This window comes from Acanthochromis polyacanthus, chromosome 23 (genome assembly GCF_021347895.1).
Source record: "Acanthochromis polyacanthus isolate Apoly-LR-REF ecotype Palm Island chromosome 23, KAUST_Apoly_ChrSc, whole genome shotgun sequence".
Lineage (NCBI taxonomy): Eukaryota > Metazoa > Chordata > Actinopteri > Pomacentridae > Acanthochromis > Acanthochromis polyacanthus.
In genome coordinates this window covers 13,806,327-13,825,257 of record NC_067135.1, presented here as the reverse complement: position 1 = coordinate 13,825,257, position 18,931 = coordinate 13,806,327, and the positions used below count along the sequence as shown (strand labels likewise).

The following is an 18,931-nucleotide window of genomic DNA, read 5'->3' as shown; positions in this document are numbered from 1 at the left end:
GAATGGTGAAATATCTGAATGGAGCTAGTATGCAGATCAGTGTGTATTAATGCACGCAAGACATTATTTTGTGTGCATCTTACAGCCTTACGAGTGAATGTGTGCATTATTTCTATTATATGAGAACTGCTACAAAACTAATTCCATCACTATCGCTGCCAAATTTAGGTGATGTTTACACAGCAAAGTTAAATGTCAGCTTATTGTGAGCAGCTAAAAATACTAAAGATGGCTGTAGATGCATGCTGCGGATGTCGCAGAGATGCATGGCAACACCGTTCTGAGTGTGTGAAAATCTGCTTTGATGTTAAGAGATTCAAGGCTGGCAAGTGTGCAAACCGACTTCCTGTAAATATGCAACCAAAGTGAACCAGAATTGAAATTAATGTTACTGATTGAATAATCTCTGTGATTAAAACCAATAGACTAATCAATTTTCTAATCTGTGCTCTATCAGCTGCAGTATCAACAAGGTACAATAGACTTGGCAGCAAATCAGGATGAAGCATAAGAACATAATTATGCATTTTCTGCATCCATCACCAACCGAATGGTTCTTTTGGCAAGGCGATGCTTGCAGTTTGTCTGCTGTAACTGTTTGGAGATATAATGTATTCCTTCAGGTCAGAATTGCTCATCGAGAATATGTCAAGAAATGAACTGAAAGGGCAGCATGTCTTCTAGTCAATCTAAATCCAGAACTCTGAACAAAACCTCCTTCAAAGCCGGTTAGCTATGCAGCATCAGTTACCATGGTGATGTGTCAGATTTAAAGAAAGCCCCTTCAGTGACACTGAAAACTCTGACTTTTTGCTCAATCTATGCTGCAAATGCATCTCTCTGGTTGTAGTTCAGTGAAATAAAATTATTATTATGCCACTGTTCTACTGCTACTTGTAAAAGCCTGTCATATGACAAACACCTGCACACTGGCTTGTGGTTTTGTGTCACTCAAACTGAACTTCCTGACTATAGTGTGTTGCAGTTCACACTATGGCTCGTTTCGTTTTTGTTCAGACTAATGGTAGGATCAGTCAATCATGGAATATGATGGTTTCTGCTTAAATGCAGCTTTAGTTCATAAAAAATGCTCTGTCTGCACAGGATATAGAAAAACACTAGAGGCTGGTGTTATTTTATATATATATGTATATGCACAGGCCAAATTAGAATCCAGGCAGATTTTAAATCCGCCTAGGCAGAATTAGGATTTTGATTTTGTCGAGGCGAAATCAAAATCCTACCATGGTTGTTGTACGGATTTCAATCTTGATATATCAATAGCCTGTATATTAGAAAGAATAACCCTAACCCTCTAACAGGATTTTGGTATACAGTATATGAAAAAAACAACCCAGAAACTACTTTGACAACATATTTTTTTCCCTGTTTATTTTGTCAAGTGTTGAGGACAAAAGTTGACATTACTTCTAAAGTAATTCTTTACCTTGTATCTAAAACCAAATTTCAAGGTACATAATTTTAGGGAAAACAAATAATTACATTAACAGAGCATATCATATTCAAAACCCTTCAAATTTCAATCTAGCCTAGGCGAAATCAAAATTCTAATTCTGCCGAGGAGGATTTAAAATCTGCCTGGATTCTAATTTGGCCTGTGACACACACACACACACACACACACACACACACACACACACACACACACACACACACACAGACACACACACACACACACACATGTTTGTTTTTCTATACCGGTGGGGACTTACCATTGACTCCCATTCATATCTAACTCCTAACCCTTACCCTAACCCTAACCTTAACCATCACCAAATCAATGCCTAACCCTAAACAAACGTTTTTTGCACTTTTATATTTTTTATTAACAACAATATGGCCAAGAAAACGGTGTTGCCACCCGTGGGGACCTCATTTTAGGTCCCCACCGTAAGACAAGTCCCCACCTTTATAGCAAATAGTCAGGTCAAAGTCCCCACCGGTATAGCAGAAACAAGTACACACACACACACACACACACACACACACACACACACACACACACACACACACACACACACACACACACACACACACACACACACACACACAGACAGACAGACAGACAGACAGACAGACAGACAGACAGACAGACACACACACACACATATATATATTTATTATTTAACACATTTTTCCTACTTTGCTACACACTTTTCTACACAATTTCAAAAACAGAAAACAATGAATTTAATTATTTTCTGTCACAAAATTATTCTTATTATTATTTTCTAACTGTGCTGACATATACGGAGTAATCCTACCACATTAAGTAATATTTTACAAACTGTATATTTGTTCTTAATTGTTGAAACGTAATTTTTTTCTCGTTTTTATGACAGATGCTGTACCGCTTCCTGCCATCTTACCTGCCATCTTAACATTAAAATCGTTCATTTGTTGCAGTCATGTCCCACTGCACCAGTGATACCCTGCGTGTTTCCTGTTCAACACTTTCATACTTGCATATGTTCAGACGATTTTGAGAGGATTAAAAATGCTTCTTCTGCTTCTTAGTTGCTGGATTATTACAGGTAAGACAAATAAAAGTCTTTTACAGCATCTTCATTTTAAATGTGACAACTAGTTGATCTGCTTTGTAGATATTTATGAGGTTGCATGAAGAAAAGACACTATAGGAAGCCTCATGTTCCTAATTCAGTAAGAGTTTATAGATGAAAGCAGGAAATGCATTGTAGCTGCAGTTATAAAGAAGGTCATTGAAAATGTTGGAGAATATGTAAATGTGTTGTAGAATCAGTTTTTAGCTGGCATTAATACTTGCTTGGAAAGAGCTTCAGCTTTGCATTCATTAATATGACATTTATCTCAGTACATCTTTTGTATCCACAGAAAGCTTTTTGAAGTTGTAATAATCTATATCTTTCTTTTACTGCAATGTCTCCTATCAGGCATCATGACAAGCAGCTCATCAAAGATGTATTATGCACTGAAAAACAGCTCAGTATGTCTACATGTTCAAAAGCCGCCTCCCTATGAACGAGGTGGATGGACGTTTGCTGGGAAATCTATTGCTAATGAAAGAAGAATCAATCCCAACTATGAAAAGAGAGTGGTTTATAGTCCTGGAAATCTCTCCTTGTGTATAAAGGAGCTGAATGACTCAGACACTGGCATCTATGAAGTCTCATTTGAGGATTCTGACTATAATGCAAAATCAGAGGAACACCATGTCATTGTTGAAGGTAGGTTCCATTTTTTAGAGGGAGCCACAGCTATGCTCACACCACATCTGATTGGTCAAGTTCATTTACAGAAACTCTGATGTCCAAGTTTCAGTAAATACAACTACAGTGTCAGAATACAATTGAAAGCAGCATTAGATGACAGTAGCAGACAGTAGCAGCCAGTCGGCCATGCAGTCTGCCCGTAAACATCACAGAGGGAGTTTAAAAAAAACACATCATGTATGTTTGTGGGTCTTTCGTTGATAGAAGAGCACACGTGGATCTCTAAACATCAACAGGAGCTCAATAATCATTTGTTGCTTCCGGTCTTTACTCTGATTTTATTAGATACATGCATTAACCAACAGCAACAAGATCTATATGAGCGTCTCCAAAGTCAGAGTCCAAATCACATTTTGTGCTTTTCTATACATCCCTGGTGGATTAGCCACATTCAAAACATTTTGACTCCTGACCTCCACCACAGCTTGATATTATTTAACTGGAAAAGTCTGAACACTTTACTAAATTCTAAATAGTTTTTGTCAAATCAAGTTTCGATTCCACAGCAGGATATTTGCAGCAGCGGTAGCAGAGCATGACTTCTGTTGCTACTACAGTAACTACAGGTGGCCCAGTAACAATGAAAACACATTTTGGTGTACGATAAGTTGCTGTAGTTCGATAAATCACACATACATTTAAGCAGTAAAATCATAAATACGCTGTGGATTTCTTGCCTATGGGAGATTTTTTTTTCTACCTAAATGGGTCACTCCAGAATCAGAGGACAGTTGAGCTTTAAATTTTTTGAAAAATAAACCTTCTCTTTTGCAATTTTCTGCTCCATATTCATTCATAATAGATAATAAACTATGAAAGGCTTGACTGGCTCAGCTTACATCAGTGGTACCATTTTTATTCCATGTTTTATTTGTTGATTGCTAGCCCTACTCTAATCACAATAACAGAGTTGATAATCCATGCTAATGTTAGCTTTTTCTCGGTAGAAGATGGATATTTGGCTAGCTGTTACGACTGATCAGGAGGACAAACTTACTGATGTAAAAAAAAAGTAAAGAAAAAAAATTTCTTATCCTGATAACATGTATAACAGGGTTACATGAAGTAGAGTGAGACATTCAAACAAGGCTGACAATGTTATAAAACCATGAAAAATAGAAAAGAGGACATAGCTTTGCTCTACCTATTCTTTTGGCAAATTGTTTGATGATGTTAATTCCATCATGTGATTCACTGTTTTCTTCTTATATTACCAGCTAAAAAGGTTACGCCAACAGGGTTGTTGTGGGACACATGATCCATGTGTAATAATTATAATTTAAAATATTATGTTGATTAAAAAACAGTTCCCACAACTGCAAGAGATATGAATGAAGAAAAAACAATACCAAAAAAGGGAAAGTAAACTTCATTTTAACTTTTTTATTTGCGATTCAGTTTGATCATGACGGGGTGGGAGAAGAGAAAATGGCATTTAAAGGAGAACTCCAGACTTATTTGGTATTTTAAAAAATATTGTCAAACGTTCCATTGTCCTAGATTTTAAATAAATAAAGTCCATTTACACAACAACTGAATGTTTTACTATTTAGAACATGGATTAATTGAAATTTGATGGGTGGGACGTAAAATGTCCTCCAATTCTGGAATGACCCAAATGCACAGCAGCTACTCTTCTCTTGAACATGGCTACTGGATAATCTAAGCACCTCAGATGATTATGTGTAAAATTAACTGCAAAGTCAGAAACCAAAGTATACGTGACATCTCATCACTCACTTTGACATAGTTGACCTTTGACACCCAAAGATTTTCAGTGTCCCCATTGGGTCACCCATATGAAAATATTCTGGAGGCACCACTGACCTTGACCTACAACATCATACACAAATATATGTTTTTTGTTGCTGTTTTAGTATATTTTCTTTTCTGTATTGCTATTTGTTTTTGCATTGCCCTGTATTTAGAGCCCCACTAGAGGGCGCCATTGAATTATTCTTGTTTCTACTTGTCTGCAGAAATTATTCCAAGACCTGTGATATTAATATCAGTGGTTCAGTCCAACCTCACTGCTGGATTCTGCAACATCACAGGCAACTGCTCTATCCAGGATGACTGGCTGTCATTCGTCTGTGAGGAAGACAGTTGCAGAACATCTCAAAAGTCATTCAGTAAGGTCAACTTCACCATCGACATTGACAACACAAATATTAACTGCAGTGCCAGCAACCACGTTAGCAGAAATGATGCCTCTGAAAGCATAACAATGTGTAAGTATTCTGGGATATTTTTGAATAGCAAAGCTGCAGCTTTATAATTCACCAAATTAGTGCACTGAAATAAAGCTACATTCATTTCTTTCTTGATAGCTTTGTTGAACTCTTGCTATTTCAATAATTAGTAGTTGTTTGCAATAAATAACATTTCCGTGCTCCCTATATGTTTTCATGCGTTTCCAGGTTATCATGAAGCCAAATCTGAACAGGGAGAGGAATTCCCACAATCACCTGAAACAAGATTAATTACTGGAGTGTGTGGTGGAGTGGTTCTTCTTATTTGTGCTGTCATTTTTGCTATTTTTGCGTGCCGTCATGACAGGGTAAGCTGCATTTAGCAACAAATACTCAATTGGATAGAGTACGGGGTCTTGTTGTGATATGGGTGACGAAACTTATTTTGAGGCATTATTTCCAGGTGAGGCCACATGCTCCTGAAGTGATACAGAGTCAGCCAATGGAGGCTCATCCACTATCTGAGCCCAGAGTCTCCACATCTTCTTCCAGTCAAGCTGAGGCCTCCTATGAGAACGTGGACATCACACAACCCAACCAGACCAGCAGCCCGAGAGAGGAACTGGGCTCCAAGCAAAGTCACGAAGTAAATACCACCTACAGCGTTGTGCAGAGGCCAAAAGCAGCTACCTGCCTGGGCAAAAGTGACAACAGCAACAATACGAACGGACATGAGAATATACAAGAGGCTTTGACTTCAGAATCAGTCAATGTGGATGAGGCTCAGCGCTCTACGCATGTTGACACAGTGTACACTGTGTTGCAGAAGCCGAAAAATCTGAAGCCACAGCACCACCAATAGGTGAAAGAAGTCGAATGATGTTTTCAGAAAGCTGTGCAAGCTGGAATGATGCCTTTTTCCACATTTTCAAACATTATGCATTTCTGGTCCTTTCAAGATGAAGATTTTACACAATACATAATATAAACAAGCTTTTAAAAAAATAAAATACGAAAAAAAAAATGAACTAGTGTTTCCCACATTTTGGGCTGAAGTCTGGGTCATGTTTCAGATGTCTGAGTTGTTAACAGCTCCATCAATCAAGGACTTTTTAAACTTGTTTTATTTCAATAAATGTTCAAATATATATACAAATAAAAAAAATTGTGTGCATCATAACTTAGTTTTCTTTCTACCTGCATAAAAAAAATGGGTATAAAAAAAATTAAAATCCGCTCCTCCTGCAACAGCTACAACAGTAACATGCTGCTGACTCAAATTGCTGTATGTGTGCTTTTGCTTCAGTAAATAATCTTACTACTTCTTTCATCATTCACCATTTCCTTCTTTCATTCAGTCAGTATTTTTCAGAAATGTGCTGTAATATGTGTAGTTATAAACTGTCTTGTTGATTCCAACACAACACACACTCAAACAGCACTTCATTAGAAACAGTTGTGAGGCCACATCTGTTCTTCATACAATTATCCAATCAGCCAATCATGTGGTAGCAGTGCAATCCATGATATCCATACAGGTGATGTGCTACATGAATCATGTTTAAATAACTTCTTTGACGTATAAATTAACAAATATATATTTTAAATAAGGACTGTCTCAATAACATGTTTGGTGTGATTCCATTAAATTCTTTTCGTGTACAGCTAATGAAATATCCGATGTTTAGAGCTGTATTTGAATCTGTCATGACATGATTTAACATCGCTCATTGGTTAGGCAGACGGACATTATTTGCCATTAGCCAATCAGATACGAGTACTGTAGCTTATAAAGTTCCCAGATGGGCGGGGCTTACGAAGCCGAGAACAAGTAGCGCAACTGCAGAGTGCCAACCTTCGTGTAATGTCGGTAAACGTTAGCTAGCCAGCTGTCTTGCGCACTTTGTTGCTAATTGATTGTGTGTGAAGAAACACCTGTGCAAGTCTGAGTGAGTATAGTGGCTATTCATTAACTGAAGTCATGCAAACATATGACTTATTGCTTACTTGGAATAACATGGGTCAAATAAAATGCATTTTATTACCGCCTGTGGGTGTTTGGATAGCGGGCTTTGGTTGTTCCATACTTAGAGGAACATGGCAGAGCTCCTCCTTGGATGTAGGGATCCGCCACCTGGCTCAACTTTGAACTTCCAAGAAACTGTGAGTACAGATTAACCATAAGCTCCAACATGGCTGCTGACCATGAGGTAGCACAAACTTTGTCACATAAACCAAGGCATACTTTCTTTAATTTTACTTTGAGTTTTAGGAGATTTTTTAAAAGAAGCACCACCATGTATGTGCATTTTGTTGTTGTAGTTCGGTATTTGTTTTATTTATTCTGTATTATGAAGTTCATTGCTGGTACTAAGATTGGGTAATAGTAGTTTATAGTTTTAATGATTATTATTCATCATTCAGAATTATTTAACTACTTTATCCTCATTATGAAGGACACAGGAAGTAATTTAACATGCTTATTATAACACTTATGAAAACTGCATTCAAATATATACATTTGCCTTCATTAATGTAAGTCAGTAAGGGTGTAAGAATGATCTGATCCTTATGCACATTAAATAAAGACAGCAGCTAAAACCCAGAGGTGCACAGAGGGCGACTGGTGCAAAGTCACTTCATTGTGGGGAGATCAGAGAACTATACACCAACCTCAGTGCAGAACCTGACTTCAAGTCTGTTGGCCCTCAGAGTAGGCCACTGGGACTGTGTCAGAGCATGTTAGCAGAGGGTTTGAGGGTCACAAGATCATGGGTGTTTGTAGACCACAACACTGGTCTTTGTGGGCCAAAGTCGCCATCAGGAGAGAGTGACGGACTCCATGAAGTAACTCCATTACTGGGGCATGACAGGATGTTTAGGAGCCGAAGAAAGAGCAGACTTCGGTGTTTACTCACACTTTCATTGTATGCTTTTATGGCAGTGCGGATGTAATGTATTTAAATGTAGCTATCCATCATTCTATCAAACAGCTTTATTTGCTATTGATAAAGGGTCTGTTGCCAGCACATACCAGTATCGTTTGAGGCCTACGTTTAGCTAAACATGGGCTGACTGTTGAAGTTATGTCCTAAATAAACATTCATTTTACTTCTCATGCGAAGATGTCTTCGTTTAAGATAAAATGGAATGATCACACAAGTAGGATGTCATGAATTTTTAGTATTGCACCGAACTGAGGTGGTTATTGCACTCCTATGAGGTAGTAGTATTCACAGAAAGTGACAATAGTTGCAGGTTACTTGGTTAATTTGTTAAGTCACTGACAACAGCATGCACCATGTGTTAGACCTGCTGCATAAGGTGTATCTGAAATTACATGCTTTTAAGTGTAGGCGTAACAGAATTTAGTAAATGTCCTGTTTGTATCATTGAATTAAGAAGGCCTTGCTTGCATTTTTCCCTTTGATCTGTAGATGATGCATGTTAAACAATACTGCAGTTTTTTTTTGTAGTTTTTGGTGCAGACAGCGGTCTACACGGCAGAAATGACAAATGTTATCATTAAACACAATCACAGTAAATAAATTGACATTCCAGGATGTTCCTATTTTAGATGGACTGGCAGAAGAATCCACTAACGATATTCTTCAGTTCAGCTCGAAGACCACAAAACGGGGAAACAAATACAAAATTGGTCTTCAGACATGCTCACATGTTTGACTTGTCTTGGCATGTTTCTGAGAAATTACATCATATCATCCTAAATTGTGCTGTAACTGATTTGCCATTAAGCTAATAAATGTCTGCTTGTGCATATTGTACAGTAAGAGACAACCTCTGCTTAGAAACAGTAGCTGTGGTTTCGATTTGATGTCTAATTCTTGCTATCACACCTCTTTAATACACAAAGGATACCCTGTGCTGTGAACGTACACAGTTGGCTGTATTTATATGCAGGTAAATTTATCCACACAGCACACAAGTCTTCACAGTACAGACCATAAAAATGCAAGAGCAATGGGCATATAAGTAAATAGTGCCATATTTCATGCATGTGTGCAATAATTTTTATTCCCCCCCCCAAACCTGACCTAAACCTTTGCACACGAAACTAATCTCTAATATGTCTGCTGTACAAATAAACTATAAGCATCCTGAAACTGCTGAGGTCAAAACCACTGAGTTTTGTGGCAAGGAGTAGATGATTTTGTCACTTCCTGTGCAGCAAGGCAGAGTGTGAGAAAGGGAAACGCTTGCTGTGTGCTGGGGTTATTCTGCAAGTGTCTCTGAATGGCACAAATTAAGGACAGTGTTTCTGAATAGTGATGTTTAGAGTATCGGTGGTTTAACTTTTTTCTTCAGGAAGCTGAAGCAGGCTTGAGTTTTTTTTTTTTTTTTTTTTTTTTTTACAATGTGGTTGTTGGTGGGGATTTTTTTCCACCAATTATGCACATTTGACTTTGTTTTAAGTGGTGTCAACGGTTTTTGAACATTTATTCATATTTGCAGAATTTTGTATGATAGTTCTATTGTAAAAAATGACAATGCAATATTTACTTTTTTGCATTATGCATAACTATTTGGAAGTAATCACTGGAGAGTGGAGATGTGTCGGCATTTAAAGTATAAATAAATCTGAATAATGGCTTTTTACTGTAAAACTTTGAGTGCTCATAAGCGGCAAAGGCATCCAAAGTAGGTTTCTGCTTCTTCAATGTAACTATTAAACATGTTCATATCACAGCGTCAATGCTCAAAACGATACTGTGCAATCCTCATGCTTGTCATCTCCCCTATCATTTAATTACATCTCTGCTTTTGTTTTTAATAAGTGTGACATTTATTTTCATGTGTTAGTACATATTATAAAATGGCCTGATTTTGTGCTAAACTTATTTTAGTGTGACCACAAGACCAGATGTTGTGTTCACCTTTTGGAGTAAATTGTGTTTTTAGTTTGTTGCCCTCATTGAAATGACTTTTCTTTCCACGCTTTAATTTTTCTGTCATTCACTTATATTCATAAGTCAGTCTAGAGATCTGATGTACACAGACATGCATGATATGGAGACCACAATCAGTCAGTCTTCATGGGTGAAGTCAGTCAGAACAGTTGTGCATGCGGTTGGCTTGGGTATTGTCATGTGTGCTTGCTGTGACAGCATCTCTTCTGTATTTAGTGTTGGAGTTGACAGTCAGTTTTCACATACTAAAAATATACAGTACATGGGTGATAAATGTGTTAAAATATTGGGATATCATGGGTATCCCTATTTTTGGATTCCACAGGTCTCTGAAACTCTTCTGAAAAATAATGCTAAAATGTGTAAAATCACATCTCTACATTTTCTGGGCAGTGTCGTAGACGCCTTAACGAGAATCCAGCTGTTCTGCTGACTGACTTATAGTCCGTTTCCTTCATGTGGATGTTTTTTTCCCCCTCTTATATATGTAAACAGGACAGGAAAAAAATGTTTCAATGCATATTTTTTTAGATTTCCTGTTTTGATGGTGACTGAGCTTTTGCTTACCATGCCAAATTCTGAAAAGGTATTCAGTTTGGTTGTGCAGAGTTGGAAGCACCTAGGCTTGTTAATTTAATAAAGATACTGTAATAGTATCATCTTTAAAATGACTTCAATGATCAGGTTGTAATAAGTCTGAAGGAAAAAAGCGTTTGTGTGGTGATATAGCATGTGTCGCATGCTGCTTTTATATTTTTTTAATCATGGTAGTAAAATTAGGGCTATTTAAGTTACTTTTTTTGGCCTTTGTAGGCTTTATTTTAGATGAGTGACTCAACCAGTTGAGAAATAAATATGAGCAAAGATCAGTTTGGACAAAGGGGCAACATAAGTTGATTGTGATCTGAGTACATCTGTTGTAACTGAATATTACAAGTCTGGCCAAGATTTGAAGAATTTTGTGCAACAAAGTAAGGAAGTAAAGCCATTCTTTCTGTCCTGATCATTAACTTGTTTTGTTTCCTTACTGTAAACTGAACAGTGTATACACCCCGGGCCTCATTGACGGCAGATGAGAGAATCATACCAGCAGGGGGCAGCGCCACAGTCACAATCCTCAGTGTGGAAGTGTAACTGGTTCAGATGTACCTCATTGTCCTCTACATCTGAGATGGTGCAAGATGGAGCATGATACTACACTACCAGGACTTCAGAAAGAGGTATCTGTCATTGCAGAGGAAGAAGAGATCCAGTCAGTCTATACAGAGGACAGTAGCAACGACACAGTTAAGAGGTGTAATGTTTAATTTTGAAATTGGGACAACATAGATACATGAGTAATATTACAGTAACAGTTCTTGGTAATTTTGTATTCTAGTTTCATCCACTGTGTGCATATTTGAATAGTTTTCAACAAGGCTTTCATCACACAGCAGCCTAACTGACCTCAGATTTTCAGGAGGGAGACAATAACTGAGATGTGAAATCCAGAATGGTGGAAACAGTCAGTGGGAGATTAAACGGAGAACCAGCAATTCAGACCCCCCCCAAGAACACAACCAATGGTTTTGTTTGTGCAATTGCAGTTCCACCATTAGAAGTTTATATTTATCGTTTTCACATTTCCATGAATTTTGTAAATTGGCCTAATTATGGGGACAGTAGGGCTGGACCCGAACATTCAATCGTGACAGTGGTATCCGAATATTTATTTTGGGATCCGAATATTTGACAGCATGAGCCAGAGGAGAGCACCGTTTACATTGATGTGATGATGGAGAGTACAGATACAGACAGCTACAACAGTCATAGTATATATTGGCGCTAAACTGTGTCATGTCACTGCATTCCAGGTAAATATGGGTTAAGCATGCAGTTCTCCTAAATTCACTGACCTAGATTAGTTACTACATCCTAGCAATAGATGCTACCAGATGACATCTGACCGTCTGAGGGCTTTTGGAGTTGTGGATATAAGTGTCATTTATATACAGGATTTGTCTCCACTACAGTTACAGCTCAGTAATGTTACATCTCAGATGTTTTTACTTGGAATTCTTGATCCAATTTCCTTATTGTCTTTGTATTATTTCTCTCTTTTTGAATGTCTGCTCTTCCCTGAGTGTTTACCTGTTACATGTTTACCTCCCTGATGTTTTAGCCTTGTGTTTTTGACTTGGCAGTTTTTCCAGTTCTTCTTACCTGAGCCCATTCCTCTGTATGCTCATGTTTGTCTGTTGTTCCCTATGTCATTGCATATTTTTTGTCCCTCCTTTAAGACTTAACCTTATTTACTTATTTGGATCTACCTTTGTAGCACTTCTGTCAATGACTCTGCCTTGACTCTACAGCTGTTTTTATTGCAGCCTGTTGCTCCTCTTGACCATGCTCTTGAGCCATACAGGGTGACCCTAAAAACAGTTCACTCAGTTGATTGCTTGTTTAAAAGCCATTTAAGCATCTCTAACTGGATTTTCATGTTCCAATGGTTCCTTAAAGTCTCTCAATGCAGCTGGTAATCTCTCTTCTCTCAAATTCATGTGCTTCTGTTGAAAATGAAGAAAACTTTAGCTGTACCTGAATTGCTGCGTGCCGGTCTGACACCGAATGAGATTGCAGCACAGCTGGAAATATCCAGATGTGCAATCTACAAAATTAAAAAGAAGCTGAAAGATGCTGGAACAGCCTCACGAAAGCCTGGGTCTAGTCGTCCCCGGTCTGTGCAGACCAAAAACTTGACGAGGTCAAACGACGCATCGAGACAAATCCTGTGAGGTCCATGAGAGAGATGGCACGTGAGCTTGATGTGAGCTGCTCCTCAATGCAACGGCTCATTAAGAATGATCTGAACATGAAGTCCAGCAGGACGGAGCACCAGCACACACCTCCAAAAGGACTCAGGAATGGTTGGATGCCAACTTGCATGCATTCTGGTCCAAGGAGATGTGGCCACCCCAGAGTCCAGATCTCAATCCCTGGATTATAGCATATGGGCAACTGTGGAGGACAGTGCCTGTAAGAAGCCGCACCCTTCTGTGCCAGCCTTGGAGAGGTCCATTCTTAGATCTTGGGAGAAGATGACGGCATCCTACATAAAGAAGACCTGTCAAGCATTCCGCAGGCGCCTGCAGGTTGTTGTGACACTTAAGGGGGGACACATTGAAAAGTACAATCTACCGTACATGCTCTTCACAACGATGTATAATTTGTGAATAAATTCTAATTCTAAGCTGAATAAACATTGTATTAAAGTTGTGTAAACTTTTTTTTGGGTCACCCTGTACAGCTGTCCTGCCCCAGAGCTGACTGCTGTCCCTGCTGGCCAACCACCACCCTGTTCCAAAGTCAATTCATTTTGCAAGACATGAAAGAAAATATTTTTTTTACAATGACAGACGAGCAAGTGTCAGAAGAAAGAAATACCTAATTGAAGAGAAGTCAAACTATTTAAAATGTTAAATTCACCCTTTAAAGCAGTAATTAAGATGAATTTATCCAGTTTGTGCTTTTGATAATTAATTCCAATCATTAAAAATAACAGAGTGGAATGACAGTCTCCTGCTGACTTACAATTGGATTTAGTCGACTGTTGCCACTGACCCTCTCAGGATGTTCTGTTTACTCTGACTGCTCTGAGTTCTGCACTTCAAATTTCATAAATTTTTGGTATACATTTATTTCTCAAAAAGTCTCTTTAAACTGTCTTCTGAGGGTTTCTGTGTAAATTTAAAACTAAATGTTCCTCCAATACTGAAAAACAAACTAAAATGTTTAATCCTCTCACCCATTCAGTTCCTGTTTCTTCTAACAGAGGCTCGCTGTGAGATGGGGGCAGGACTTCATCTCTCCTCATGCTCACTTCTCTTTCATGACACTATTTCTGGTTTGTTTGAGCTCACTCGCTTCCTGCGGTGGAAGTTATGACCAAATTTTAAACATTTCACTAGAGGAAGACATTTTAAGATTTTCTTAAGGGAAGTGCTTTACAGTAATGGAGCTAAAATTTTGTGATGTAGGCTGTAGAATGACTATTTTCAGATGTAAATTCCACTGTTGTGTAATGAAGTAGATGCTGTTCAGAACTGATGTGGGTGAGTCTGACACCGCTGTTTTATGTCTGTACAAACTTTGAATTGTACATAGAAATGTACTCATTGTATACTTCAAAACCTGGACTGTTAGTCAGCAACCTTTTACAGCTGCATCCAGCATTAGTGACCTATTGAGGCAGCAGTAGCCTACAGGATGATGGTATCTGTGGCAGGAAGCAAAAGAATATTTCATCACTAATCTTGAGAAATTCAAACTGTTTCTGCAGCAGTTTCAACTCATTTATATAAAGACAAAAACATTGTTTTCAAAGCTGTTACTTCAGTGCTCCAAAACCAATTTGTTACAGATGAGAGGTTTGTCATGGATACATGTAGCTGTAATGAAAGTAGTGATGCTCCTAACAAATACACAAAAATGGAACAAATGAAGCCAACTTAGATGTCAGTCACTGTTTCTTTAAAGACGTCATTGAAATGCTTCCCATAATGCTCTTCCTAAAGTAGTGTCATGTTTTACAGTTAAAATGTATTCATGATTCATGTCTTGTCTTGTCTTCAGTGGTCTCATGTTTTGTATATGTGGAAAAAATACTGTCTGTTTACTTTGTAGTTCATTTAATGACAGACAAAACTTTTGCATGAGGATTAGTCTAAGATGTTTCCTTAGTGCACAAGAGGAAGTGTAGAAATGTTAAATCATTCTGTGGTCAAACGCAGTTTTGTGTAAAAGGAAGGGAGCAGAATTGAGCTGAAGATGTCGGAAAGGAACATCATGTCCAGAATTTATATGAAATGTAACTTCTCTATTTTTGTCCCTACAGTTCTTCTCTCTCTAGAATTTCTCAGAGGTGTTTGGGCTGAATGCGAGGATGAGACCTGCTTTGTCCTGTGAGCTGTGGTTCTTCTGTGAGTACATAACTGGCCTTTTCTGTTTAAATACCAGATAAGAGCAGCATTGCTCATTTGTTCCATATTTTCATATACTGAATACAGGAGACTTGTGGTTTTATATTAAAGACTTGTTTTAGATGAGTGGAGGACTATTTTACATGTTATATAAAGTCATATTTTGATAAATACTTAAGTTTTCTGTTAATGCCTGAAGTTTCTACCTTTTCTTGCAGTGTTCTTTCCACTCCTCTCCAATGGACAAGCTCAAGGTGACTGAACAGTTTTCTCTTTGTGTTTATTTTTCACTAAATATAAATCTCATCATACTGTCTAACTCTTAATAGACTCTGTGCATGTCAAAATGCTAACTTCCGGGTTCTGACCGGGAGGGCTTACAGGTCCTTCCGGAGGCTATTTCGCAGCATGGATAACATGGAATCAAAAAAGAAAAACACCGTTTTCTTGGCAAAACAAAAAATCAGATTTCGGCGTATTCAAGGTCGATATGGGAGGTACTGTAGTGTACCATTATGTTCGGCTTCTGGTGTTTATAACAGTTCTATAAGCCTTCACCGTTTTCCAAAAGACCGGCATTTGCGGGCTCAGTGGATTGCCAAAATTAGACGAAAAAAAATGTTTCACACTGAGCTGAGGATCAGGAATATTAGTGCATAGTCACTGATCAAACAGCAAATATCTGATAAACTATAACAACAATCCGTGCACTCCTCAATCATTTGTTATTCCGTTTTGACACCTAATCAAATATAGAGGAAATCCAAGCATTTGTCATTTTGTTCAAACAAAACTAGCAATATAAAATGTCTTGCTGAACTCGACTAACCCTTTAAGCTGCAGTCAATTTCAGCCATTTTCAGTACAAAAATCGCTAACATTCTATTTGTAAATAAAAATATGACGAGAAATACAGGGAATATTGGACGTGCATCGCGAGGTGCATTTCCTTGAAAACGACCTATTTGTGGAGTATATACCGACTTCAAGACATGTTTTGGACAAAATATGTGACTGGCTTGTTTCGTCTGGATGTCCAAGGTTGGATTATGGCCGTTTTTTGTGGAATATTTTCATCCGTGTGTAATAATGAACCCGGAAATGTGAGTCGCGCTGTGTACGTTGAAGCCGTGTATAGAGAACGGATGGATGGATATTCCTCGTTTGTCGGACAAATGTGTTTATATTACCCGCTGTGGTAATCGGATCTGAAAGTGGTTTATACCGGCGGATTCATGAGAATCTAAGCTTTCCATCGGCGTATAGTGTTTGTATAATCACGTTTGCCGTTTCAGACATTTAGCAAATTGCTTATGCAGATCTCAAAGTGTACCGCAGATGGGACACTGAAGCGCAACTGAAGCGCAACTAAGGACCAAAGACTAAAGTGTAAAGTGGATTCTAGTAGCTAACTAAGCAAAAAATAGTAATGTATAAATACTAGAAAATAAAATGATAAGGTGCATGTTTGGTAAGCCCTACAGTTAAGCTAGCGCTAGTTATGTAGGATGTGATGCCACTTACCTTCAAAGTTATATATGTACTGGGATATATAAAATTTGAATCCCTTTTCCCGTTTGCTTTGAGGAGCTGACGCAAAATCATCAACGAGACGATAAACATTGTCAACAGAAATTTTAGGTAAGTTGCCTAGGCATCTGGAAAAGTAAAGTGTACTGCTGGCTTCTTCCATTTTGACAGCGCTGTAAGCAGGACCGAAAGTAACTGTAGCACCCGGAGTTTTTCAACCGGAACTAGCACATGCTATCATCCACAGGGTGCATTACATCCTCCTCCTACCTACCCCCCCGTCTAATTTTTATTATATACATTTACACAAATTGTACCTATCATAAATGTGTTTTCATTGCAGTTGTACAATTCATGAAAATTGTCTTTGTACTGGATTCTAGATGCTGTGCTGATGACTGACCCCAACTGGTCCACTTTTTTTGTTGGAGAGTCTGTGACCTTCATATGTGACATGAATGAAGGAGAAGATGCAGACTGGGAATACAAGATCAACAAGGATGGAAGAGAATTTGTTCGCTACAATATGCATGAACGCTACATATTAGAACTTCTGTCTACAGACCGCAGTGGTGATTATCAGTGTGTTGGTCGCAAGAAGAGCTCCCAGTATATAAAGAACAGCAACACTGTCTCTCTAAATGTTTCAGGTGAGTTCTTAACGTTTTATCAACATGACCAACAACACAAACTTATGCTCTGTTTGTATACACATCCCAATTATGTAATGCAGTGTACATGGAATTATTTGTATTGTGTAATTATTTAGAATACCATAAAACGAGTGTATTATTCCAGGTTTTGTCAGAGAATACATTGTGCTGAAACTGATTTAGAATTAACATGTGTACGTCCTTTGGTGTACAGTCACACCTGTTGCAGATGGAATGTGCAAACTGTAATGCTCAAAGAAATTAAGGGAGAACCATATTGTCATAGTTAAACACCAATTGAACTAAGCTTCTTGGATGTTGATCAGTACAGTTAGAAAGCACAAGTTATTCAAAGCTTCAACAGTTGTACGGGAGAGGTTGCAGCAAGACAATGGCCAAAAGCAGAATTGTTTTGCAGGTGGTGGCTGCAGAGAATTTCTTTCTTTATCCTTCCTGACTGATTTTTTTGGTCTAGTTTTGCATTTTTTTAGTGCCCTTATGACTGCTGGTATTATGAGACGATACCTGAAGCCAACTGAGGTTGCACAAGTAGTCCTGCTCCTCTGGGATGACACATCTGTGTGTACAGTTGTAAGGTTTACCGTTTCTCCCAGTGCAGTCTCAAGAACATGAAGAAGATAGACAGGAGGAGCTGGACAGGGCCGTAGATGAGCAACAACCCATTTCCAGGACAAATATCTGATTCTTTGTGAGGAAGAACAGGAGCAGCACTGCCAGAGATCTACAAAATAACCTCCAGAGGGCTGCTCGTTCATGTTTTTGAGCAAACTGTCAGACTCCATGAGGGTGGCATTAGAGCCTTCACATCCTCTCACATCTCAGCACCATGCATCTCAATTGGCATTTACCAGAGAACATGAGAATAGACAGGTTTGCTGTTAGCGCCCCGTTGTGTTAACAGATGAGAGCAGGTTCAAACTGAGTGCATGTGACAGAGATGAGTCTGGAGACGACCTGGTCAACATAATGCTGCATTACTGGTTTGTTGGTGGGTCAGTGATGGTCTGGTCAGGAAAATCCTTGGAGTGTTGCTTGTACCTCCATGTCCAAACCATTGATACCCTGACTGCTGTTCAATATTGAGATGAAGTCCTTGTTGGTCTTTATGTTGGGTTAGTGGGCCTGGGTTCCTACAGGCTGTCCAGGAGCTCACTGATGTCCTGATCCAGGTCTGGGAAGAGATCCCACAGCAAACCTTCCTCTGTCTCCTTATGACTATGCCCAGACATTCTTAGATGCATGCAGGCAGGTCTATAGAGATGACTTAGTCACATTAGAAGGTGAAGTGATTAAATTCACACTAGTTGGAGCAGCCTGTTATTTAAATTTTTCACTTAGATTTTTGGAGTGATTTTGAATCGACTCCTCAGTGAGTTA

At 38.5% G+C, this 18,931-nt stretch overlaps 2 protein-coding genes across 2 annotated transcripts in view; both read left to right on the top strand.

Annotated features, from left to right (window-relative positions):
- Window positions 1-1,249: 1,249 nt before the first annotated feature.
- si:ch1073-220m6.1 (uncharacterized) lies at window positions 1,250-6,794 on the top strand. The gene is made up of 5 exons (XM_022223234.2): window positions 1,250-2,555; window positions 2,934-3,227; window positions 5,252-5,503; window positions 5,693-5,832; window positions 5,928-6,794. The coding sequence occupies exons 1-5, from the start codon at window positions 2,519-2,521 to the stop codon at window positions 6,324-6,326; spliced, it is 1,122 nt and encodes a 373-aa protein (XP_022078926.1). The 5' UTR covers window positions 1,250-2,518; the 3' UTR covers window positions 6,327-6,794.
- A 7,497-nt stretch (window positions 6,795-14,291) lies between these two features.
- Window positions 14,292-18,931, top strand: part of LOC110971739 (uncharacterized) — a 157,503-nt gene continuing 152,863 nt past the window's right edge. The window contains exons 1-4 of the mRNA XM_051944223.1: window positions 14,292-14,483; window positions 15,266-15,350; window positions 15,569-15,604; window positions 17,264-17,530. Coding sequence (XP_051800183.1) covers window positions 15,314-15,350; window positions 15,569-15,604; window positions 17,264-17,530 — 340 coding nt within the window. The 5' untranslated portion in view covers window positions 14,292-14,483; window positions 15,266-15,313. The remainder of the gene's footprint in view (window positions 14,484-15,265; window positions 15,351-15,568; window positions 15,605-17,263; window positions 17,531-18,931) is intronic.

Bases quoted from the DNA above. Each gene is read 5' to 3' on its own strand.
- si:ch1073-220m6.1 (XM_022223234.2), top strand. From the start codon at position 2,519: ATGCTTCTTCTGCTTCTTAGTTGCTGGATTATTACAG. The intron at 2,556-2,933 runs GTAAGACAAATA...GTCTCCTATCAG, and splicing joins TAGTTGCTGGATTATTACAG to GCATCATGACAAGCAGCTCA. The intron at 5,504-5,692 runs GTAAGTATTCTG...ATGCGTTTCCAG, and splicing joins CTCTGAAAGCATAACAATGT to GTTATCATGAAGCCAAATCT.